The sequence below is a fragment of the Pseudonaja textilis genome, chromosome 2 (assembly GCF_049901715.1).
Source record: "Pseudonaja textilis isolate UNSWEBS1 chromosome 2, rPseTex1.2, whole genome shotgun sequence".
Lineage (NCBI taxonomy): Eukaryota > Metazoa > Chordata > Lepidosauria > Squamata > Elapidae > Pseudonaja > Pseudonaja textilis.
The window spans coordinates 87933683-87960478 of NC_141991.1; the positions used below are offsets into that span (position 1 = coordinate 87933683).

The window sequence follows — 26796 nt, forward strand, 5'->3', positions numbered from 1 at the left end:
AGTCAGATCGTGAAATCCGTAGAGGTGGTGGAGTTGCTATATTCTATAAAAAGTCTCTAAATCTAAAAAAGATTCAAATTATACAAGAGCTTGCTCTTCCCAAGACCATCATCTGTGAACTGTCCTTAAACACCTCAATCCGCTTCTTACTTTGCTCTCGTGCCCCTGACTATGATATAATTCATGCAGACAACCTAACTTCACTATTGACATGGGCTGCCTTCTGCCCACACTGTCATTTTTCTTGGTGACCTCAACTTACCATTTATAAATTGGACACTAAATGAATGTACATCTGAACCCATTCATACAACCCTGTACAATGCCATTACCACACTAGGACTGGAACAACTAGTAACCAACAACACTAGACTTAACAACTTCCTCGATCTCATCTTCTGCAACAGTTTGAATTCAGTTTGTGGAATGCAAATTAATGAACCCTTTTCCAACAGTGACCACAGCATAATTGACTTTTGTCTCAACATATATCCTCACCAAAATCACCATAATGACAGGATCCCCAATTATAACTTCAAAGAAGACAACTATGATCTTATAAACAACGATCTCTCATCTCTTGATTGGCAAATTCTATTCACTGAATGCAATACTGTTGAAGACCACTACAACATATTTTTACTTGAAGTCAAAAGAGTCATCAAACTATATGTACCAATAACAACTCCCAAAACTAGAAAAAACAAATTACCCATAATAATAAGGAAGGTCCAATCCAAAAAGAAATCCCTTTGGCGGAAAAACAAATCTGGTCACGTTGCCAACTTTAAAAGCTGATACAAAAATTTATGCCACCATAAACCTTCTGCGCACCAATTCCACCCACACTTTCTACAATTTTGTAAACAACAAACTAAAAGACTCAAGGTCCATCCCAACCCTAAAAGAACCAAATGGTAAAGACTAAATCTAATACATATCGATTTTACAGAAGACAATGTTGAAAAAGCACTACACAATCTAAAGCCATCTTTATCGATTGGACCGGATGGAATATGTGCCTACTTCTTAAAAAAGCTGCCCACTGCCATAGCTGAACCTCTAAGCATAATATTTGAAAAATCTTTCAGGACCAGCTCCTTGCCTAACCTATGGTCACAAGCCACAGTCATTCCCATCTTCAAAAAGGGAGACCCCAGCCTAGTTGAAAATTACAGACCAATCTCTTTATGCTGTGTCACTTGTAAAGTCATGGAATCAATTATTAACCAATCCATTATCCTCCACTTAGAGACAAACAACCTACTTTCTAACAAACAGTTTGGTTTCAGAAGAAAACTGTCCTGTAACCTGCAACTCTTGCACTGTAAAAACATATGGACTACACAACTTGATCAGGGCAAAGCAATTGACGCAATTTACATAGACTTCTGTAAAGCTTTTGATTCAGTGGTACACGACAAACTACTCCTAAAACTAAGGTCTTATGGTATCTCTGGATACCTGCATAACTGGACAGAAGCATTCCTGTCAAACAGGCAACAAATGGTCAAATTGGAGCATCCTATCAAATCTTGTACCTGTCAACAGTGGTGTCCCCCAAGGCAGTGTTCTAGGACCAACTCTCTTCATACTCTATATTAATGACCTCTGTAATTATATTAAGAGCAACTGCGTTCTTTTCACTGACGATGTAAAGCTATTTAATACCACTGACAATGCTACTACCCTTCAAAAAGACCTCGACTATGTGTCAGAATGGTCAAACAAATGGCAGCTTCAAATCTCAACAAATAAATGCTCTATCTTACATATTGGCAAAAAAAAATCAAAAAATAAAATACAGCTGAATAGTCAAGACCTTGTTGATGACAAAAACTTTATCAAGGACCTTGGAGTACTCCTCTCAAATGATCTAAGTGCTAGAGCCCATTGTAACTCCGTAGCCAAAAAGGCATTAAGAGTTGTTAACCCAATCCTAGGTAGCTTTTTCTCTGGTAATATCACACTATTAACTAGAGCATACAAAACATTTGCTAGACCAATACTCGAATACAGCTCATCAGTCTGGAACCCGCATTATATATCTGATATTAATACAATTGAGAAAGTCCAGAAATATTTTACGAGAAGAACCCTCTACTTCTCTACTCGTAGCAGAATACCTTATGCCACCAGACTTGAAATTTTAGACCTAGACAACCTAGAACTACACCGCCTTCGGTTCGATCTAAGTATAGTATATAAAATCATACATTACAATGTCCTACCTGTCAATGAATACTTCAGCTTCAACCAAAACAATACAAGAGCACTAAATAGATACAAACTAAAGATACAACTAAAGATAAACTGCACCAAACTTGATTGCAGGAAATACGACTTCAGCAACAGAGGGGTCAATGTCTGGAATAGTCTACCTGACTCTGTGGTGTTTTCCCCAAACCCCCAAAACTTTAACCTTACATTGTCTACTATTGACCTCACCCCTTTTCTAAGAGGTCTGTTGGGGGTGTGCATAAGCACACCAACGTGCCTACCATCCCTGTCCAATTGTTTCTTTTTTTTCTTATTCGTATCCATTTCATGTATTTATAAACATGTTTATACTTATACCTGTTATCTAATAATTGTTTAACAAAATAAATAAATAAATAAATAAATAAACTTCCATTCTTTTACAATATCAGGCTACAGCATAAATTGCCACAATTGCAGTTGTGCTCCAAAAATCCTTCATTAGAACTCCTGAGCAAAAGCAGCATATTAAGAAGAATTACATAAATTCATGAAGGATAAGTCTCTCCGTGGTTGTTGTTATGAGTATATATTGGGGCTGTGCCATCTTCAGATTGAAAAGGGGGGAAAAAAGTCCTTCGGAGTATGAATGGATAAATGTAAACACTTGTTGGTAACTCCTTAAAGCAAGTTTGTCTGGGATTGTGCTACAGTTGAGGAAGTCACAGCTGGTTTAAAAAGCTGCCAACAAGTATTATGTGAGTACTTCACTTGCTCCAAAGGAGTTCCCTGCTGCTTTGAATTTGAAACACTCCATAGCTCTACTAAACATTATTTCTACTGTCACAGGTGGTATACAGTATGTAATTATGGGTATCAAATGTCCTAACTTTTCTGAGGCTTGTAGGGTAAACTCTGTCTTTCTCAGTTAATCATTCAAGGACTTTCCTTCATATTAAGCCATGGAAAAACTCTTTAGGAGAGCCTTTTTAAAAGGGACTTGATAATGAAAGGATGAAGCTTGACAGAGGAGTGAAGTAGGTGAGAAAAGAAACTGTATTAATACCTGTTAAAGAATTTACAGAATTCTGACAGCATAGTTACAGAATTGCTGTTTCAATGTCCCTTCCTGCCATTCATTTCAAGTTCTGATAACAGGCAATGGCTTTGAGCCTCTTAAATGTAAACTGGAGGACAGCACATGTCTATACCAGAAGGATTCCTTCACTCTTGGACTTTAAGACAGAAGGGGATTAATTTGGACATGAGCTACAGCAACATTATAAATGAGCAAAGGCAAAAAATTACAAGAACTTGAAAGGCCAAGTAGGTGGGGCCTTTGAATGAAAGGAGTCTTTCATCCCTTCATGTCCCACTTGCTCATAAGCTTATGAGACCTTTTCTAGAACCCAGTGCCAATGCATTAAATGAAGGAAGCTGCAGTACCTGTCCTGCTCCCTCATTAATAAAATTGCCTTATTCTTCAAACTTTTGTTCATCTGCCAGGCAGGAAAGTCAAGATGAAAAATGCAATAGTGGTGGTTCAAGAGATTGTTACTGAAATGCCATGTAAAATCCAGTGCTGGCATATAGTTTCTTCTTCAACTATGAAGTATTGACCAGCATATCGTGTGGGGAAGAACCCAAGTGCACGTGAAACTTATTAGGGCTTCCATTCCCATTCATCTGTTCTTTTTTTTTTACTTGAACTAACTTTTGTGTCTGTTACTGGGTTGGCTGAAGGGACTGAACTCTTAATTCTAAGAACTTCCTTTCTGCCCACAGTACTGGATCAGCTTCTTCCCGAGCTGAACATCCTGCTCAAACTGTTGGACCACGAATACCTGAGTGCCACCACAGTGGAGAAGAAAAACACAGTTTCAAATATCTTGCAAAAGCTACAGCCTCCTGCAGGTTAGGAAACTCTTGTCATATTTCATCACTGTGTTTCACCTTACTGTTATATTTTTCCCCTGTTTTGTACAACCGTAACTATAAAAAAATATGTTTGGCATCTTTTTCTTCCTCGATTGTGACATGTTTTGACTCCTGACATGTCCCAGCAGGTGTCAGTCGTTTGTTTAGGTATTGGGGAATCACTGGAATGATTGCAACATTTTTCCAGTTGTTTGCCTCCAGTGACAGTTGACAGTGATCAGTTGCTTGGCCAGCAAGTCATGTTTTGCTCTTTTAAAAGCAAATGCCTCAGAATGGTTTCCCAGAGGCAAAAGGCAAGTTGAGGCTTTGTTATCGAGTACTGTCCATGATGCCAGAGAGGTATAAAACTATATTTTCATGAAAGATGTTAATTCAGGCAAATGAACTGTTCCTTTACAATCAGCTCTTCACATTCTTTAAAGTCCAACTCTGTGAAATTGCTGTGAACACTAAACAAGGAGGCAAGTATCAACACATTACAGACATAAGAGCAGATTAAATGCTTGTCCTCCAGTGCTCTGCTCCTGCTCCAAATAGTTTTGATTGAGAGCAAGAGTGAGCTAAATCCTTACAGTAACCAAGGGATGCCTAAAACATCCTTTAGGTCTTGTGACTTCACAAATGAAGTGTGTGTGTGTGTGTGTGTGTGTGTGTGTGTGTGTGTGTGTGTACAGGATCTCTGTCTTCTTTACAGGAACAGGAGATTGCAGGGAGGGTTCTACATCCCAGAAAGCTAAACAATTCTCTGAAGCAGCTTATCTCTAGTAACTTCTTCATATTTCCTCCCTCCCTCCTCGTCTGTTTCCATTATGATTTTCATAATACAGGATCCTTGGTCCTTTGTTGTTTACAAGTACCTGACTCCCTCTGGTGGAGCATTCCATGCTAACGGACCCTTCCAGCTGACCTTGAGGAACAGAAATAAACAGGCATTAAACAATAGCTGGCAAGAGCTGACTGTTCTATTCTTTGAGCCATTTGAGCCTTACACACAGGGTTTCTTCATATTTATGATTGTTCCCAGTACAGGACAAATGAAATTGTAAGCCTTTCAGGGAGGATATTTGTCTACTTTTAATTTTTGGTACTGCATCTCATGCTTTCTCATGTCAGCCAATTGTCTTTTGGGAATATGTACAATTAGTTCTATATTAGTTTTTCCAGACAGGATGGGCAGTCTGTCATAATCCATGGAGTGTCTGCATCTCTATGTGTATGTGACTTTATGTGGGCATGCTTGTGTATGTATGTGACTCTATATGTGTAGAACAGTAGAACCCACAGGTAGTGAAAATAGTGATATTATTTAACTTTGCTTTACTTGGCGAGGAATTGTTATTTTCTTTCCTGTGGAAATGTGTGTTTCCACTAGACTTCCTGCAGGCTGATTTCTGCTGAGACAGAAGATTTCCATAGGAAGAGCAAATGGTTTGCATTGTCTGATCAGAAGATTTCTTTTTTCTGTACTGTAGCAACACCCAGCATATATATTCTTCATAACTTTGGATCACTTGACACAATTCTGAAATGGCCCTCTCTGTAAAAAAGTGATATCCCCTCATTCTTGCCTTATGCTTTTCAGATATCAATTCTTCCTGTTGAAGATAGGCGTGGCCTCTTTTGACTGTCTTTGAAGTTTGCATAAAATTGCTATTTAATTAGACTGGCTGAAGTTCTGGGAACCATAGATACACAAAGAGAAAAAGATAGCTGGAAATATAAATGCAGTATTTGTTCAGATATTGTGAATTTTACTGTTGCCTTATGAAATCATGATGCATACAGGCAAGAAATTAATGCATTGAGCAAATCTGGATGGTCTCATATCTATTCTGTGAACTCAAGGTGGCATATTCACATCTATGAATATAATTACAACTTAGGAACACAGTACAGATTTGAGGGATAGGGAATTCAGAATTCTGCAGGACTGAATACCTGTTATATTGGCTATTTTTTCCTCTAGATCTAGAACAGGAGTTTAAGCTGTTCTAGAAAATATTTATGTTCCATGGATACTCACCAGTTTTTATCTGTTAAAAGATCATACATGGCAAATGAATTTTCATAGAAAAAATGTTATCTTGTTACTACTGATTGCTCCTTTAATATGTACAATTTTGAGTATATTCTGGAGTCTTGCATGTGCATTGCAGACCAATGAGACTCTGAAGAGTTTAGCTTCCTGCATAAAGGAAGCTAAAGTTGTTCTAGCAATGACTTGCAGCAGTGAGAGGGAAGGTCAAGTATTAAAAAATTGAATGTTATTTTTTGTGTATTTATTGTATCATTTCTACCTTTCAGGGAAGGATGTGAATTACATGTATATGAATACGACAGCACTGCATAATGGCACTAGTTTTGTGGAATCACTGTTTGAAACATTTGGTATGTACAGTAAATTGATGTGATTATATTGTCACCTATAGGTGTGATTATTTTGGTCCCATTCAGTACCTGAAGTGGAAGAGTAATGGAAGTACTATAAGTGGCAGAGAATCCACAAGGTATCAGAAAATCAGGAGGAGTCTAGTAGCACCTTTTCTGACTAAAACATTTTATTTAACAACATATGCTTTCATGACCTGCAATTCACTTCATCTCCAACAATTGATTGATTTGGCATACATATTGATTATTTATCTGTAGATTTTGACAAATTTAAATACTTACCATTTTGTTAGTATTGGATATAGGTTTGGGAGCAAATACATTTCCTCCATGCTTTAGTTCTAAAAGGTAATCGTTCTTTTGAATTGAGAGGAATTCCCTTATCTAGTCTGATTTTTTATTTCACAGTTAAGGTTGTATCCAACTTAATACTTACGAATTATAATTTACCCCAGTCCTAACATATCACAGAATCAACATAGATTGCCATCAACATAACTATCCAAGTCTCATCCAAGAAGCCTTTTGTTCTTCTTGATCGCTCGTTTACTTCAGTAAGAGGACGGCTGACTCTCTCTTTGTGTATTCCTTTCTCTGTGTCCTATAGTGACTCAGAAGAAAGAGGCTACATAAATCTCATGCCCTCCCTGTACCTTGGTGGGCCCAAACCTTAAGATCTGATGCAACAGTGAATATACATGTTACTGTACTATTGAGTCTATGGCTTCTAATCTTTTCTCAGACTGTGACTTGGGCAATCTTCAGGACATGCAAGAAGATGAAGGAGATGGTAAAGAAGGCATCAGCTTGGAGCTTTCAAGAAGTCAATCAGCTAAAAGTGTAAGTTCCACCAATTCTCAGTTCCTCATTCCATAACACATGAGAGTGTTTTATCATCAGGACAAACACTGGTCATCTACTTCAGTGCTGTCTGCCTCCATTTTTTCTAATTTGAAGCTCTCCAGAAACATTGGAATCATAGCTCACTATGGTGGTTGGCAACACCAGCACCTTTTATCCTAGCCGAACTGATGAGCACCAAGTTGAGGAAGGCTGGTTTATAGTGATTGACTGTGACATTTAAAGTTTTATATCTGAGACTTTCTTAGCTGATAGACTAAAGAGGCCACTTGTGGGCAAAAGAGGTTTGAACTCTGCAGAGGAGACATTTTCTATAGATTTTTATTTCTTTCGACCAGGCTTTTTTATAAGATGGGTCATGGTGGAATTCTCTTGGTACTTGATGCTTGGGGTAGAGCTACATTGTAGATCTCTTCAGATAAGCAAAGAGACAGAAAGAAATGCTAAGAAGCAAAGAACTAAGGATCACATCATGTCTGAAAAATTCTGCTTATTCTATGCTTGTAAGACACATAACTTGGACAGAAGCCATCAGAACACTTATTTCATCAGCTATTTTCAATGTTCTGATAAGATGATAACAGAAACAAAAATCCATTCCTTTTTTTATAGTCAAATTTATTTCACATAAAGATCTGATATGCAGTCAGATGCAAATATAGTCATATGGAAGAACCATAATGAGATTGGAGATAAAAACCTCATTTTCTTCCCTTCAAGCCAGAAATAGTTGAAAAGAAGCATTGTTACACATGAAAACATACTCACTCTACTGAAGCAACAAATGTTTGCAAATGTTAGTATTACTTTCATCCAACAACTGTGGCAGGGTAAAAGAAATGTATGTCTATGCATTGTAGAGAAGCGAAGAATTATCTCTTATTTAGATTGAATAGTTCTTATTACTCAAAGCTAGATTAAACAATGGTCTACATAATAATTTCCCCTTGTTTCCAACTGATTGATCTAAGGTCACACACACACATCCAGTATAACACTATGGGTTCTTAAAGATATTTTATTATGCAACTGCTGTACATCATTCAAAGAGTGATATTGGGGTAGGTTATCTACACTAATATCCTTGAATTTTCCCATTGTTTCTTCTTTCTTTTTTTTCTACCTGAGAAAAATCAGTTAAAGTTAGAAAGCTAGATTGGGTAAGTAGATTAATGGGGTTCCCCCCATGGCCATTGAAACTGTGTTATCCACACTGACACTATAGATACAAGAGCAGAGATACAGAGCCTTGAACAAAGGCTTCTGAGCCCGAGGAAATTCTCTGCAGAAATTCCTCCATTTGGAAAATACATTCAGGGACAGATAATAACAGTGCAACATTCAACCCCATTTGAATACTGCGTTCTTTTTTTCATAGGTTTCTGGAGAGCCACCTCCACCATTGCCCACGACGCCTCCTCCAGAAGATTATTATGAAGAAGCTCTGCCATTGGGCCCAGGCAAAGCTCCTGAGTACATTATATCTCACAGTAAGCCTTAAAGTGGGCCAGCTAAGGAAGGAAACAGCTGGTATTTTGGCACTCTCCTATCAGCTAGGAAAATAAAGGCTCCTCCCAGAGGTGTCTGGCAGCTGACAGGGTTATAATTGGTACGGGGTGGGGGGGGCAGGCTTTCCTGTCCCTTTCCTGGGTTTTTTTTCAGCCTCCCCCATCTCTAGTTGGTCAGATGTCACAAGCAGTTGTTTTCTCAGACTTGCCTGGAAATGTATAGTAAATCTTGAGTGACAAGAAAGGGAAGGGCCTGCCTGAGAACAATGTCACTCTGTCTCTCCCGTAGCTTGTCTGAGAGATTAGGGGAAGGCAGAGAAAAGGGCCCAGCACCTGTTCTTGTTCTTATAATCACTGAGCCCCAGTGAAGCCATGTACAGGTCTAGCAATAAAAACAAGAAATTATAAGATTTCCTGCTGATGCAGCTGGTTCCTGGCATAAGTGTCCTAAGAAACACGAGGAAAAAGTAAGATCCTGTTACAAGGATTCTGGAAAGAAGACCCTCCTATATTAAAGTCAAGAAGGAGAGGCTGTTTCAATGTGGTTTGGGCTCTGGGACTCAGCCCCTGGGAATTCTGAATGAATGTGAAGAACAACCAAAGTAAAGCAGGTGACATACTGAGGTTGTTTGAAGGCAGAGTATGTGCTTTCTACTAATGGTTGCGGTAAGGAAAAGAATGTGAGAATAAGGGTCAGAAAGAAGTTGGGGATAAACAATTATGACTGGCACCCAATGAGCTCTGTTTTATATTATGTTTACTATAGTTTGTGATCTGCAGTATCCTTTTAGAGATGGGCAAGCAAAAGTAGAGAAAGGATTTGAAGTTATGACAGATAATTTATCAGTGAGATGGGTGGCATAGAAATTAAACCAAAAATGTCTCCAATTATTGTTAGTCTTTCTCCTGAGTTATTGGTAATTAAAAACTTGTCTATATCCTTCAGAGTTGATTTACAGTGCACCTGTAAAGTCATACACCTTCCTGCAAAGTTTTTCTCACTGCTTAATTTGTACAATTTAAAATATTCCTTCTGCTTTCTGTACAGACAGCTCCAGTCCTCCCAATTCAATAGAGGATGGATACTATGAGGATGCAGATAGCAACTATCCTGTCACCAGAATAAATGGGGAGCAGAAAAACTCTTGTAAGTAGCACGACAACTATATGTGTTGTCTACATCTGTTGCGGGAAGGGAATCATCCTGACTGCAGAAGACTCAGGCAATCAATACAATTTTATGGAAATATTATATTCTTATATTTTTTGTTGTTAATTTTGTTACCATTAAGCTATTGTAACTTTAAGAAGAAAAGCCTCTTCTTATTTCTGTTGTTTTATTCTTAGCTATCTTGGATTTTAGGAAAGGACAAGTGTACAGCACCTCTGTATTTTCTTCCTTCTTGTCCTTCTACCCTTGAATTTCTCTGCCAGCTTTTCCATTGTTATTCCAATGCATCCTCAGTGGTATTGGATCTTTATCCACCACTAAAGAGATTAAGTCTCTCACATGGCGTTTATTTGAAGCTGATTATTACTAATCACATGTATTCATTATTTAAAGTTCTTCCTTCCTCACAGTCTTGGAGATTTTATTACGTACCTAGCACTTTTCTTTATCACTATTAGTAAATCAGCCTCTTAATCACTGAATCATATCAGGATGTTCCCTATGTAATTGTCTCTCTTTTGTCTGTATTGCCTTACTGATTTAAAGTTTGCCTGTGTTCAAAAAATAAAAATAAAACCATGCATAGGGGAGATATGGCAAGGTAAACAGAAAGATCCCTGTGCTATGCTTCTCACAATTCCAGAATTTAAATCTAGTCTCATTACTTTTTGCTGTGTTTGCAAATTTCTGTAACAATATCATAATCCTCTTGTTTTGTTCTTTTTCCATCCATAGCTCTCCTTTCTATCCATCTAGGGCAGTCCAGGTGGCTTAACACACACATATTAAACTATTCAAAACATCTACTGAAAAGGGTGTATTTTTTTCTATACATGAGAATGTGGGAGCCAAATATTTTTCTCAAAATTAGGAGTTTGTATTTTGTAAGCAGCACTTGAGAAGGCTTGACCCAGGTGCCTCAAAAAGCAGCAGCATTTTTAAAAGTGACTTTTTTAAATGTGGCTGGTTGATAACAGGAGAGGCAATATAATTTATTTAAGCAAAACCAAATCAGTCATATCTTAGGACATCATATTTTGAGGATCTCTAACATGGCAGATAATAGATTATAATTGATTTAGCTTAAAGAGCCTTTCACATACTGTCCATCACGTGAGTTTTGAACCCAGGCATCTCCTTCCTGATTCACATCCAAATCTTTCTAGAGCTGCTGATTATTTGCCTTATCCATACATTGCCTAACCTTATCTGAGACCTCAAGAAGAGATTATGGTTGCTGGCCCACCAACACTTTCTAGAGCCCTATGCCAAGCTAGGCATTGGTTCTACCAAGCCATTCTGTTCTAATTCACCATGCAAACCATTTTGAACACCATCACACAGACTTTAGCCCAAAGTCGGGGTGGGGTGGGGGGTGTTGGAGAATATAAATATTAGGAAGATATGTCTACTTGTCTAATTTCAGGTCTGTTCTAAACAACTTAATAGCATCCTGGGCTATGCAAAAATTGAGGGTAAACCAAAGAAAGAGGCTGAATATATCTGGCCAGTTGCCTAATTCACTTGGTTCTTTTGCAATTATTTTCTCTCTAGTCTTTCCAGAAGCAAGGCTAACAACTTTTTTCCCCCAAATGCTTACAATGGGTATTATTTCCATGCTGTAGTCCTCCAGCTATTATACTTTACTCATTAACTGTTAAAACTATAAATGATCAGTTCCTCCAAAATGAGGTTTGTTTCAAGCCTGCTCGAATCAGGGGTGGGATCCGACTGGTGTAACTACCGGTTCGGTGATTTTGCTGCGCACGTGAATTGTCATCATATTGATGCCTGGACAGCTGAGCAGCACTGCGTGCAGGTGCGCAGCATTTGGAAAAGCACTTTTTTCCTGCTTTTTCAACCGCAGCTGTGCCTTGCAAAGCAGCTGAGGTTGAAAAACCAGGAAATAAAGGTCAGGTAAGAGCCTAGGCAGGTGGCTGGGCCAAAACTTTAGCAGACATAGAACTGGTTCTATGTTTGCTGCTCTTCAGAGCTACCGGTTCTACAGAGCTGGACAGAACTGGTAGAATCCCAACCCTGGCTCTAATCCTTAAGTGCATAAAAATTATAACCTTCATAATTTATCATCTCATATCTTATATGGCTTTATTCTTTTAAAATCTTCAAATTTTAAATATTTCTATGATGTAAAAAGGGAATGGATAATATAGGTTAGGTTTTTGCTTATGTGTATTATGTTCTAGTTTATATAGTACTCATATTTTTTATCTTAACAATTTCTTTAAAAATAGAACACATTTTCAGTTAAAAGTACACAATGTTACAGATAGGAATATTGGAAGATATGGTTTGTTCAGAATATCAGTATTAATTTTTCATTACTGATTATATTACCACTTCAATTAATTGCGTTCTGTTCTCTGTGCTCCTCTTATGTTTCTATAAAATAAAATTCTTCAGATTTATATCTGCTAATTAAAGTAATAAAATATTTTATAATATAAATAAGGCATTCTTACAAGAAATGTGTTCTATTTAATTGAGAGTGGGATTTTGGTAGCATCTCCTACTTATATATGCAAAATTAATGTGTTATAGTTGCCATTCTCTTTTATTTTCATGATTTATATCTTACAATGTAAGAGTTCTGAAGCTAAGCATAGTTAAGGGCTTCATCATGTCTTAATCTTGCCTGCCAGATGCAATCCCTTAGATAACCAGCAAATCTGAAACATTTAGGACTTTGTTTCCAGAAAACAATAAGCAAGGATATGTTACAATACAAACATGGACCAGTTAGCAGGCTAGCATTTTTTCCATTCATGGGTAACCGATATGTTCAAAGTTTACATTCACAATATGTTTCATGGGAAACTCATATAGAAGTAATTGCAATTACTTTGGGGTGTAATCAAGGCACAGATAACTGAACGATTGTAGTTAATACATGAAATAAAACTCTTTGCCGTTGCCATCATCAGAGGATCTAGAGACAAGGTCAAGAAACATTTTCAGACAATATGCTTGATCTTTCATACAGTCATACAATCCAAACTCATCCCAATCCCTTTTCATTGCCCAACACAACCTCAACTTTAGCTGGATTTAATTTATCCTTGTTTTCACTTATTCCACTTTGTTATCAAAATTGGCAGCATTCAATAGTATGGTTAAGAACTTTCTTGGAATTAATATGGCAGGTTATCCATATGTAGTCATTGTTATCAGCATTTTTATCCTCTACTCTAAAGTCAGTGACCAGGTTATAGCCATTACAGCAACAATTCATGCTATTTCCAATAGCGTATCAGAATCTATCTGTTTATGCCTTTTCTTCAACTCTATAAAAATTATTTTGGTCAGAGGTTATCATACTTTACGGTAAAATGAACTTTGAATCATGGAAATGACCTGACCTGGTATATTTACTCTAGTTTGAAAGTTAATATGGTTTTTCCTCCCTAACCTTGACCAGAAGAATGAGGAAAATACAGGTAAAAGCCAAACTTTTATGAAACTCAGTACAACTCAGTACTGAGAAATGATAGCAAGTATGTGCCTGTTTAGATTATGAAGAATGAAGATTGTCTCACATTGAGACAGAATTCATATCTCCAAGTTGCTTCACTATGAATCCTAGTTGAACACATAACTATAGGTACTTTAAGAAAAAGGCTATTACCTGAGTTTACCTATTTACAAACTTGGTGAGCAAAGCCAGCCACAAAATACCAATTTACCAGGAGGGGAATTAATGAGATTGATTCTTTAATTCCCCATACCAACTTATTTGTATACTTTTTGCATGAGATGGCAAACTTTCAAAGTGCTGGTCAAACTCCTTCACTATTTTTATTTCCTAAACACAGACTAATGTAGGTTCCCAGACACAGTCTTAGAAATAAGATGAGGTTAGAAATTGATGGATGGTTTTGTAGAATAAAAACTGGATTTCATTTTTTAAAAACTAAAGAATTTAATAACAATACTGGTAGTTCAATGAGAGACATTTGGAAACAGTAAAAAAGAGCCCTGAGGCACATTTTAGGCAAATATTTATAATATTGAAATTCCAAAAGTTTGGAAGTTGTTTTGCATGGCAGACAAGTTTAAATAAAACAGTAGAAATCTTGTAAACTATTAGTATACCAGACATTAACATGTGATCCTTGCTTGCATAATTCTAAAACATACACACAGAGGTGTGTGTGTGTGTTAGGAAAAATAGCCCTCAGGTAGATTCTGTTACATATATTAGAGATATTGAAGATTCCTAGCATGTCTAGGTAGGATTGGAAAGCTTTCATACTGAAATCCTACAGTCTCATTGTTAGTCAGCATAGATCGAGGTAAGCAAATTTCTGACTTTTTAGTGTAAAGCAATTGAGCAATAGTGCAGATACAATTTTTGAAAAACAAATTGAAGTCATGTTAGATCCTATGAGAGTTCAGCCACTCCTTTTTCTTTTTCTTTTAAAGAAAAATAATTTACTTTAGAACTCTGTGGATTCATTTAGTTTTAAGCACCTTGACGTCTAAGAACACTGAAATGATGATCTTTAAAAAATGATACAAAAGTAGATTGACTAGTAGCCTAACTCAATAAAAATAGTCTCTCTAGTTCTATGAGATTAGCAGTAACATTGTGGACGATTAAATTCTGTTTCCTCTTAGACAATGACTCTGATGCAATGAGCAGCTCCTATGAATCTTATGATGATGAAGAGGAGGATGGGAAAGGCCAGAGGTTAACACACCACTGGCCATCAGAGGAAGCTTCCATGAACCTGGTGAAGGATTGCCGGATTTGTGCTTTCCTGTTGCGTAAGAAACGCTTTGGACAGTGGGCCAAGCAGCTGACAGTCGTTAAGGACAACAAGCTTCTGGTGAGTCACTGGTTTTTAGAATACCAGTCTTTGTAGCAGTGACAGGTCCTTTTGAAGAAGAAAAAATCCTCTTAAAATTACATACTAAAATTAATTTGTTAAAGAACTTCAAAGGCCTACTGATAGAGTGATATTTTCACCTGCTTCTAGAATACAAATATGCTACAGAGAAAAGCTATTCCAAAAGAGGGAAGCTCCTATCTGTTTCCTAGTGGGTAAGGACCCTTAGTAAATGCTCACTAGATATTCAATGGGATTGGCAGAAATTGTTGGAAAAAGGTAGTCTCTAGGATAAAAGGATAAGTAACATCTAGATATTGTGCTAAGGAAGGTGTGATAAATTTATGATGCAGATATTGGTAGGATTGACAGTAAGGAAGCATGCTGGCTATTGTTTTAGTAGTAAAAGCATAGAATATTCTTTGAAAATCTACTTGGGTTTGAGGGAGAATTACCGCATCAACCACATAAAGATATATCACAAGTGAATTAATATGTAAATTGAACAATAATGGAAGCAAGATGCAGTTCTACCTAATTCTCCCAAAGATTGAAATGTTTTTGGTGAGATGCCCCACCAAAGTGGATCTTAAATGTGAGTTTTGATATTGAAATTAGTTCAGTTGATGTTGAGAGTAATATATGCCATATTCAATCTGATATCTTGATAAAATGCAATTGGGAGATATGTTCTTTTGCCAGATGGTGCAACATGAAGGCTAATGTCAAACAGAATCGCCTAGTTGAAAGCCAAATTGTTTTGCCAAAATATTTTCAGACTCCACCCAATCTACTAATCATTCATATAGATTTGCTGACTTTACTGGACAGACTTTTAAGTTTCTTAATTTGGTGGCAGCTTTCTCTCACTTTTTGTACATTGGAATTATTATTGCCACCCCACCTCACCCCACCCCAAAAAATCTTTAGGGATATGCATGATGCAGTCAATGAAAAAGGGAAGAGAAAAGCCAGAATTGGGTTTCACCACTCCAGTTTGTTCCTGATTATCCAATGTAGTATTATGTAATACTATGTTATTATGATACTCAGGGACTTTACCAGACTTGACCTTTACCATTCAGATATGTTACTGAGCAGGTTACTGATGCCCACTCTAGGGGAGAGTCCACGTCAAAATGTAATGGGTCTTTCGTTGCTCTTATATAATGGTCAGGATTGTTCCTCTCAAACCACTGAAGGAATAAGACCATCAATTCCATTTAAAAAAAAAGATTGTGAGCCTTCTCTTTATGAGGAAGCACAATAATATCAAAGTCTTCACTGGAACAATCTTGGAATCAGCCAGCCATCCCATCTTGGTTTGGACTAAGTCCAGATCTTGGCAGCCTCCAATAGCAGGTCATGATTTCCACTGCATCTCCCAATGAGTCCAAGGGAGAGATGTATAGCTGAATATCATCTGCATATTGATTATTCCTTACTCCGAACCAATGTTTAACGTCTCCCAGTGCATTCACCTAGACATTTTTGATACAACTTTTGTTCTTCCCTGTAAGGTAGCATTGACTGTAAGATGTATAGTACTTGTCCAGCCTCACCAAATATCGCTTTTAAGATGAAAATGAAAAAAATCCAGTCAAAATTCTCTAATAGTAATTTATTCTTCAAAGTTCATTATGAACTAGAAAAGCAGAGAGTGGGGGGATTAATTCTTTCTTCATCTAACATTTTCCTGTACCAATATCAACTCTTTCATGGAAAGACCCTATCTAGATATGTATTTGATCAACTATGCTTTGCTGCTTCCTGATCCCCCTCTGGAAGCATATTTCTTACTTTCTTTAGAACAACCCGAGAAATTTAACATACCATTGATATAATATTTCATGACCTATGTATGTGTCAAAGAGAACATCATGTTCAATGTACTTTTTACTTCATGTAACAAAGTGTTCTGATCTGAAGGCTGTATTGTTAAGCTGTGCGAATCTTTGAATTTTTCTTCTTTCTCTGACATATGTAAATCCCAGCCATTTCCAAATGGTCAACAACCCTATCATGACAATACTCTTTTGTTTGTTCTTTCCACATGGAGAACAGGTGTGAAATGTGCAAGAAAGACTAGCTGAACGAAATCTCAATTCTCTCTTCTTTCTAATGTTAGTGTTACAAAAGCTCTAAGCACAGACAGCCACACCTTGAAGTGCCTTTGAGCATCAGCAACGTTGTCTATGTGCCGAAAGACGGACGCCGCAAGAAGCACGAGCTGCGCTTCACACTACCAGGAGCTGAGGTCCTAGTGTTAGCAGTGCAAAGTAAAGAGCAAGCTGAAGAATGGCTGAAGGTATCTCTCACAACTACAAAATACTGTGGTTCCTCTGCAAACCCTTCTTTATCTGTGGCTCGTATCTTCTACACTTGTTATCTTTTTGTTGACCGGTTTATTTACAGTGCCCAATATATGCTTAGCAATCCTGCTTTGGCGGCTTTTTGGAGATGAGCAAATGAGAACGGATCTCATAGGAAGTGGGACTTATCTTCCTCCTGGGGAAAGGCTTTCCTTCCAGCCCTCTTATCGTGCCTGTCTGATTGCAACACCAGCTGTGGAGAGAATATCCACCCACCAGAGAAGACCTTCCCCACCCGATTTAGAACTGTTGGCAGAGGAGGTGTTTGTTTACCCCCACTCAGCCTTTCCTGCTTTTGTTCTCAAGTATGAGCTCATAAACTCAGGGAATCTCTGGGAAAGGTAGAATTTGCCTTCTCTTCCTGGAGAACCAGTCCCTTCAACTCAGTTTTCTCTAATGACACCTCTGCCCTCCCCAGGAGTAGCAACCCTGATACACTTGGAGAATGCCAGATTGGAGAAGGCAGATTACAAAATACCAGCCTGATAGATGTAAAAGTAGGCAAGTCAATGTGACTAATCACATATCATGTGGTTAGCCATATGCTGTAGGAATCTGTTTAATAAATCATGAAAATTTTTCAGGCTTGGATAATGGTGTTTTTGGTAAATATCAGTTCTAGGAAGGTAAATGCAATATGATCTATAAGAAAAATATAGTTCCCTTGCGGATCTAACAAGTTTAGGACAGAAAAAGGAAATCTGCATGCATAGAGCCTCCCTGTGTAGCACCTAATTTTGTGGCTTCTAAACAACGAAGAATGCATTTTTCTGTGGCAAGGATTATTTGGGTTTTGGTGTTTTTGCAAACTTGATGGAAGGAGGCAAATTGTTTCCATTGCCACCTTAATCCCACCTTTCTACAGATACCAGTGTCTTAAAATTATACTGCTGAAATTCTGCCATTGAAAATAGAGATATAATGGGGAGAGGGCATTTTTAAAAAAACATTTATGGGAATTCTAAAGTAGGAATGGAACAAGTTTGCCTCACAGATGTTGTTTGTTCCTTTTCTACTCTTGATCCTTACTGAGGAGGGAGAAATCAGCGTTCTCTAGAAGATTGGAAAGTCAAATTGTACCTCTACCTAGGCCTTCAAATAAATGTTCAGTAAAATATCTACAGTATGCTTATAAACAGAACATAGTTAAAGCAGCCTTCTCCTTGTTGTTTTATGTTTAACTAGTATCCCATTATATATTCCCAACAAAAGCAACATAATTATTTGGATTTAAATATAACACCTGCGAAGGGCAATGTTTGAAGAAGACTTATTTAACATTTCTCTTCCTGCTTAATACCTAAGTTAATGCCATTAGCTGATCACACAGTAACCATTTCTGATAGATAGATAGATAGATAGATAGATAGATAGATAGATAGATAGATAGATAGATAGATAGATAGATAGATGATAGAATTCTTTATTGGCCAAGTGTCAATGGACACACAAGGAATTTGTCTTGGTGCAAATGCTCTCGATGTACATAAAAGAAAAGATACATTTGTCAAGAGTCAAGAATCATAAGGTACAACATTTAATAATAGTCATAGGGTACATTAAGCAATCAAATCATACTAGGAAGCAGTCAGTATAAATTGTAAGGATACAAGTGACAAAAGTATAGTCATACAGTCACAAGTGAGAGGGGATGGGTGATAAGGAGTGATGAGAAGATTAATAGTAGTGCAGACTTTTGTAAATAGTTGGACAGTGTTGAGGGAATTATTTGTTTAGCAGAGTGATGGCATTCAGGAAAAAACTGTCCTTATGTCTAGTAGTTCTGGTGTGCAGTGCTCTATAGCGTCGTTTTGAGGGAAGGAATTGAAACAGTTTATGTCCGGGATGTGAGAGGTCTGTATATATTTTCACAGCCCTCTTTTTGACTCGTGCAGTATACAGGTCCACAATTGAAGGCAGGTGGGTAGTAAATGTTTTTTCTGCAGTTATTATCCTCTGACATCTGTCTGTCCTGTACTGTTGCAGAACCAAACCAGACAGTTATAGGGGTTCAGATGACAAACTCAATAATTCCTCTGCAGAACTGTATCATCTCCTTTGGCAGTTTGAGCTTTCTGAGTTGGCGCATGTAGCTAAGAAACAGAAATGTGCAGTTAAACAACTAACGGCATTTGCCATAGACAGAAGATCTCTACGGAAGGGGTTGACCGATCGTACAGACTCAAATTTATACCATAAAGGAGAATTTGCAAACATGAGGGCTTGGCTTCTTTGTAGTTTGCCCATTCCTCACGTGGAGATATGTACTCTTTTGGAGATTTTATGGGAATTTATCTGGGAGAAGTTTAATAAAATCTATAAACTAAGTAGTTTATATCAGAACTGCAGGGGTGGAAGTTTAATGAGTTAGGATTTGATTTATTTTCTGTTTTGGCAGAGCAAGTGTTCTTTGGCTTGAGTACTGTCAGGAAATTAGTATTAAAAGTCTTTGTTCCTCCTTATATTACTGGCTGAATTTTTTATTATTGTTTTTAATATTTTCACATCTTGGCTTCACTGCATATATTAGTTAAAGCATTCCCCACTCCTGGCTTGGGATGAAACTGTCTAGATCCTCCCTTCCTCAGAATGTTAAGTACTCCCCTGGCCCCAGTCCACCTGACACTTCAATGGGCTGGATGAATCCAACTTTCTTTTGAAAAACCACCTCCCTGAATTAAAATACCTGATAACCAAGTCAACTAGGGTTGTTTTGGGACCAGAGTATATAACCCAACGTGAATGAGATAGAGCAGGAAATGGATGAACTTCCTACCATATAAGGAAAAAGCTACTGCCCTGTATTGTCAGCTCTTATCTCCTTAAAACTTATGTCAACATTCTCTGCTGAAATATTAGAGAAACTGGGAGTAGGAATAATGCAATCAGCAAAATCTAGTTAATGAATGAGCTATTGAATGAACTTTATAATTTTGTCTCCTTCTATGTTACGAGGTATAAGGAAAACATTATCTTGAGTTAGGCTCTGTTAGCCAAATGATACCCTTAGACATTAAACTGGTGTTAGTTTAACATAACTTAATCAGACATAGCTAGTGTTAGAAACTAATCCTGCAAACAAGATGAAGAATTAGGTGTAGAACTGCCTTTTTCAATCTGGATGCTGACCATGTACTGGGTTTCTGATTTCCAGGATTCCTGGCTAGGAGTGGTCCCAAATTATTTGGAGGACACTTGTTTTCAGTAGGCTTGTATATATTAATTTCTATTCCTCAAAAATTGATCACAAGTTTTTTTTCTTTATTTCTCAAATTTGATAAATGGCAATCATAGTTCATAGCTCCCGAATCAAGAGTTGGTTTTTCAGCCGCTAACCTGTGATCCCAGATGGAGTTTGTCATAATATTTTGCAAGGCAAGGAAACCTGGAGGGCATTTCAATGCCTGGAAAAATGCAACCTGACAGTTTGAAATGAAGTGAGCTTTTTATTATAGCAGAGGTGTATCCCTGTTTGAAAAGTGGTGAAATTTATTACTATCATTCAAAACTGTATCTCCTGCCCAGGTGATAAAGGAAGTAAGCAATCCCACTGGAGGAGGATTAAATGGAAGTGAAGTTCCTCTATCTCCTACACTTACCTTGAAGATGGACCATGATAAGGTAAAATTTCTTAAAAGTTCTGTTCCCAGGAAAAGCTGGTCATCATACATATACTATTCAAGTGTACTTTTCCACATATAAGTAGCAAGTGGAAGAGAAGAGAGTGTAACCTATTTTTATCTGTTGTGATCTACACTTAATTTAAACAATACGCCAAGTGTAACAGAAAAGACTCCATCCCATGCAAGTAGCAGCTGGAGGAAGAGATTTTCATTGGAATCAGAAAAAAAGTATTTGTAGATAGTCCTCAACTTATGACTATAATTGAGCTCAGAATTAAGGTTATAAGTTGTGCTGGTCATTAAACAGGTCCCAATGTCAACTCATAAAACATTTTGTATACACGTTTTATAGTTGACAACAGAAAGAAGTGGGGGAGCTTCAAAGAGCAGACAGTAGTGTGGAATTGAAAGTACATTCCATTCATATTTTCTTCAAAGACTGATTAGATGACTGAAGCTTCTGCCTCACAAAAATCTAATTGGAGAGCATGATTGATGACTTTTGGCTATGGATGTTTTTCATTGGATGATACACCCAGAGGGGTAGGGGGGAAAGCAGGATCAAGGGTGACAGTGAATTACGTATCTCAGAATTGGCTACACCCAGGTTAATGCCAGACGTAGAATGTTAACTTCAAATAAATCCTTTTTAGTTTTGGGAGTGTGGCTCAAGGCTCATGATTTAATTGGAGTAACTGCCGGAATCCTGACACCCTATGTGATGAAGCACAATTTTACAACCTTTTTCGCTGTGGTAGTTAACAGATAACAGATAATCAGAGTTGGAAGGGACCTTGTAGGTCATCTAGTCCAACCCCCCACCCAAGTGGGAGACCCTACATCATTTCTGACAAATGGCAGTCCAATCTCTTCTTGAAAGTCTCAAGTGATGGTGCTCCAACAATTTCCGAGGGCAAGCTGTTCCATTGGTTGATTATTCTTACTGTCAAAAACTTTCTCCTTATTTCCAGGTTAAATCTCTCCTTGTTCAGTTTCCATTCATTGTTCCCTGTCTGACCTACAGGTGCTTTAGAAAATCAACAATCAACAATCACTCTGATTGTTAAGTGAACACTAGTCATTAAGTTAATCCATTGTCCACGATAGGCATTCTTTTGCTGGAAACTGGAAGTAAACACTGGTTTCATGTAAAAAAAAATGTTGTAAATTATGATCAGAGGACATGGCAAATGGCCATAAATGTGAGCCGGTTGCCAGGCACCCAAAATGCAATTGTGTGACTGTATTGATGCGGGGGAAGCAGTTGTTGGAATTTCAGACCTGGTCATAAGTAGCCAGGGAAAGAGGACCATTGTAACTTCAAATGATCTCTAAGCAAGATCCTAAGTCAAGAACTGTCTGTAATTGCATTACATTTTTTTAAAAAAACCTGCCCATCTCCTTTTGGAATTCTTTCCTAGCCCCCCTCTAGTGCCAAGAGTGGTTCTCAGTCTGAATAAACAGTGCAATCTTTACCTCAGAGCTTAAGACCAGCATGAGGCCCACTTATAAAGGAGACACCTGGCTCTGATATGAAGATTTTGGAAGAAGGCATCTTTCTTGTGGGGAACATAATGCAAACTCTTTTTTTAAAAAAAATCAGTTCTTAAGTAACCAACAGCAACCCTGCAGATGGAAATAACTATTTTTTGTCTGTTTGTTAATCAAAGTATCTGTGTTGTTCTTCAAAACTTAACTTTTCCCAGAATGACTTACAATTGTGTATTTTCAAAGTAAAGAGCATTTGAGTACTGTTTTGGATAGCAACCAAGATCACTTTCTTCAGTGAGCTTTGCTTGGTGAAGGCAATTAATCTGTAAGCATTTTGAACCTGGAGAGGAAGCTCTGGGGGGGAAATACTGACAACCCACTGGATGTATGTTCTTCTTTGACCAGAAATCGTCTCAGGATAAACTTACTTCTGACTCTGACATCATAGCAACAGCAGAAAATGGTTCTTCTCTGCCCCAAAGGGAGAGCCACGAACAAGGTGAGTCTGATATCTTCCCACTTTATATAAGGGAGAAAAAATGGCTTTGAATTAGAGCACCTACACTATAGGACTTAGTATAGTCACTAACACTGATGACGTTACCTAGTTTGGGTAATGAAATGTCTGCAAGAAAACAAGCTCAGAGGGTACCCGGGACCCCTCATTTCAACCCTGAGCTACAAATATTCTCCTTTATTGGTACCACAGAGGGATAATTTAAAACTTATCTAGTGTTTCTAAGATCTCATTGGTAAAAGATAATCTCAATAAGCTTGTCACCTTACAGACTTAACTATTTGATCCATTCTAGTTTATCCATCTGGGAGTTACTACTTTTTTTACTCAGGATTTCTCCCTTCAGCCCAACTCTGGGTGAACTAGAAGGGATATAGTTTTGAATCTTTCTGCCCAAAGATGTAGATATACAAAAACTACAAACCAGAGGTAGTATTCAGCAGGTTCTGACCAGTTCTAGAGAACTGGTAGCAGAAATTTTGAGTAGTTTGGAGAACCGGCAAATATCACCTCTGACTGGAAATTTTACAGTATCCTTTCCCTGTCACGCCCACCAAGCCACGCCCACAGTAAAGTAAAAAAATTTGAAAAAAAAATTTAGTAAAAAAAATTGAATCCCATCACTGCTACAAACACTGGACAAGTCCTAAAATATAAGAGGTAATTAGGTAATTGTTCAGTGTTGTAATCAATAAATATTTTATGAAAAGATTTAATCAGACAATCTCTTCAATAAGACATAAAAAGAGTTTGCTGAAAAAATGGAATATAAGGAAAACAAAAGAAGGGAATTGTACAGAAATCCAAGTAGAAGCAGTGGACTCTTGTACTTGTTTTGAAAAATCTCTGTGGCAAAGATGCTAAAATGACCTAAGCTTAAAGGAGATATACAAAACAGATGTTTTCCAAAATGGTTTCCTGCCAAACAATTGCTACAGTCAACCTTTAAGAATGCCTCTTTTTCTGTACTCCCTTATCTTGTCCCCACTCATCTGTTTATATCACCTAATAAAATAACTTTTTGTAAAATTATCTCTGGTCCTTTCTTTATCACCATTCAATGAAGCATATCTTTTTAAGTATTTATTTGATTTGTTAATCGCTTACAAGATACAGGTATCATGAAACTATCACCAACTTATAAATTTGTTGCTTCACGTGCACCTACAACAATCTAGATAACACCAGTTCATACTATCTAACATACATTTTGCCCCTTTTCATTTGGCAAATATACAATGTACGTGTGGCTATCCTGAAACATGCAGTTGCCCATTTTTCACATAGAAGGTAAAAATGAAGCAAATGCTTTTTTAAAAGATAGAAGTTGAAAAAAATATTATTATTTTTTAAATAAAAAAACATACCAATAGCACATAGACTAATATACCCATTATACAGTGCTGTACAGCCCTCTCTAAGCGGTTTACAGAGCCAGGGCCTTGCCCCCAACAATCTGGGTCCTCATTTTACCCATCTCGGAAAGATGGAAGGCTGAGTCAACCTTGAGCCTGGTGGGATTTGAACTGCCAAATGGAAGGCAGCCGGCAGTCAGCAGAAATAGCCTGCAGTACTGCACTCTAAGCACTGTGCCGCCGTAGCTCATCAATTAAGAGGCAAAAGCATATGATCTCCCAGAATACTATTTATTTGATAAATGCAGAGATATTCTCTAGATAATTATGGAGGATGGCAGGAAAACCTTTAAACTACTCATGAATTTTTGTTCGCTCAGATAAGTAACATGCACATTTCATGTTCTGTTCATTCTCCAAGGGAAAAGCAAAAAAAGTGGCTTGGCTGAGCTCAAGGGCTCTGTGAGTAGAGCTGCTGGGAGGAAAATAACCAGGATAATCAGCTTCTCAAAGAAAAAGGCTTCTCCTGAAGATACTCAAACATCCTCTACAGAAGAAGACATCCCTTGCTGTGGTTTGTATCAGGATACCAGCAGGGGTGGGATTCAACCGGTGTTATTACCGGTTCAGTGACTACGTTTTGCCTGCGCACGTGCACTTTGCGCATGTAAAAAAATCTTAAGCTGTGCCACCCGGAGAGCTGAAAAGCTCAGTGCGCCATTGCACAATGTTTTAAAAGCCTCTTTTTTCCTGCTTGTTTAACTTCAGCTCTGCCGCGCAAAGCAGCTGAGGTTGAAAAAGCAGGAAATAAAGGACAGGTAAGAGCCCAGGCGGGCGGGTGAGGCAAACAGCAGCAAAGACAGAACCGGTTCGGTGTCTGCTGTTCTTCAGAGCTACCGGTTCTATAGAGCCGGTAGCATCCCACCCCTGGACATGAGTAGGAGCACATTTAAGAGGGAATCAGTTACTGGGTAAATTGGAGGCGATGGTAGGGATAGAAATGCTTGCTCTGCTATTTCCTTGCACTGCAGGTAGATAATAAAAGTAATAGATAAGTGGACACTCATTTCTTTATGAAGTTTCAAAGGGAATTCCAGCACATAGTAGCCTTGGTTGTTATAGTAGCCTCATGCATCCCTGGGATAATTCCCCCCGCCACTTTCCATTTTCCTAAAACAATAAAACAATTACTTTGCAAGACCTTGGTGCTGACATCTACATATTCTATTTGTTCAATGCAAGGGTCTTACAAAACTGCCTTGTTTCTCTTATTTTAAGATAGACAACAAATCATTTAGAGCACAGGTGATGCTATTCGAAATTCATGATGTGTGTGTGTGTGTGTGTAAAAATAGACACCCTATGTAAGGAAAAATATCTCAGTGATGATAATGTTGGGAAGGGGAAACTTGTAACCATCCAGATGTTATTTAATTCCAAGTGTCCAGCTCCAGTGTTAAAAGTCAATTACATCTGGAAAACACCAGGTTGCCCCTCCTTTAGTCTGAAGTAATTTTGGATTTGGGAACCAACTGCATCATATCTAAGTACAACATTTTTTGATTGGCTAAGAAACGATCTTTTAATCTCTCTCTCTCTCTCTCTCTCTCTCTCTCTCGTTGGTCATTGCTCTAATACTGATCTTCTTTCATATCTCCTGGCAGGCTACTTGCATGTTCTTGTTAACCAATGTTGGAAGGAACGTTGGTGTCGTTTAAAAGGCAACATGCTTTATTTCCATAAGGACCGCACAGATTTAAGGACCCATGTGAATGCCATTGTCCTGAGGGGATGTGAGGTGGCACCAGGACTGGGCCCCAAGCATCCTTTTGCTTTTCGTATCCTTCGCAATGGACAAGAAGTCTCTGCCTTAGAGGTAAAGGAGCTTTCGGTTTTCTTAAGGAATAAGAGTGCTTTTATTTACACCTCTACACACGTACATTTAGAAGTGTAGGTTCAGTGTTTCCATATCCTGTGATCTGCCATAGTTTATTTTCACTATGATTTATTGAATAAGCTACACATGACCACATTGCACTAATACATAACCCACTATTTCTAAATCACAGTTGTTGAATTCACACAACACACTAAGCCAAAATCAGACAAATGATTTAGCATGCTATTGGATCTATTCACTGCATCCAGTAGAAATAAATAAACGGAGATGATCTTTATTTGATTAGGTAGTACTGCTGTAAAGTTATACCTTTACCTTGCTTAACTTGCAGGAAGAAATGTTCTATTGCTTCCGAGAGAAATATTTATGACTTTATTTTGTATATCATGTAATTGTTTAGGCAAACAGCTATGAAGATCTGGGACGTTGGCTTGGGTTGCTGCTGGTTGAAACTGGTTCCCAGACTACTCCAGAGACCTTGCATTATGATTATGTAGACGTTGAGAAAATAGCCAACATCATCAATGCAGTGAGACACTCTTATATGTAAGAGCTCCTCTTCCTAATATGTTTGTAACATAGCTAGGTTGACAAGGGGCTCTGAATCTGCCTCTGCAGATTGC

The 26796-nt window shown here is 37.8% G+C and overlaps 1 protein-coding gene across 3 annotated transcripts in view; it reads left to right on the top strand.

Annotated features, from left to right (window-relative positions):
* AFAP1L1 (actin filament associated protein 1 like 1) overlaps positions 1–26796 on the top strand; it is an 89910-nt gene that overhangs the window by 50466 nt on the left and 12648 nt on the right. For all 3 annotated transcript variants that reach the window (XM_026696369.2, XM_087924539.1, XM_087924538.1), the window contains exons 2-13: positions 3985–4113; positions 6442–6525; positions 7271–7368; positions 8768–8879; positions 9946–10044; positions 14704–14915; positions 17044–17223; positions 20813–20908; positions 22807–22900; positions 24695–24847; positions 25938–26149; positions 26574–26719. In XM_026696369.2, coding sequence (XP_026552154.2) covers positions 3985–4113; positions 6442–6525; positions 7271–7368; positions 8768–8879; positions 9946–10044; positions 14704–14915; positions 17044–17223; positions 20813–20908; positions 22807–22900; positions 24695–24847; positions 25938–26149; positions 26574–26719 — 1615 coding nt within the window. The remainder of the gene's footprint in view (positions 1–3984; positions 4114–6441; positions 6526–7270; positions 7369–8767; positions 8880–9945; positions 10045–14703; positions 14916–17043; positions 17224–20812; positions 20909–22806; positions 22901–24694; positions 24848–25937; positions 26150–26573; positions 26720–26796) is intronic.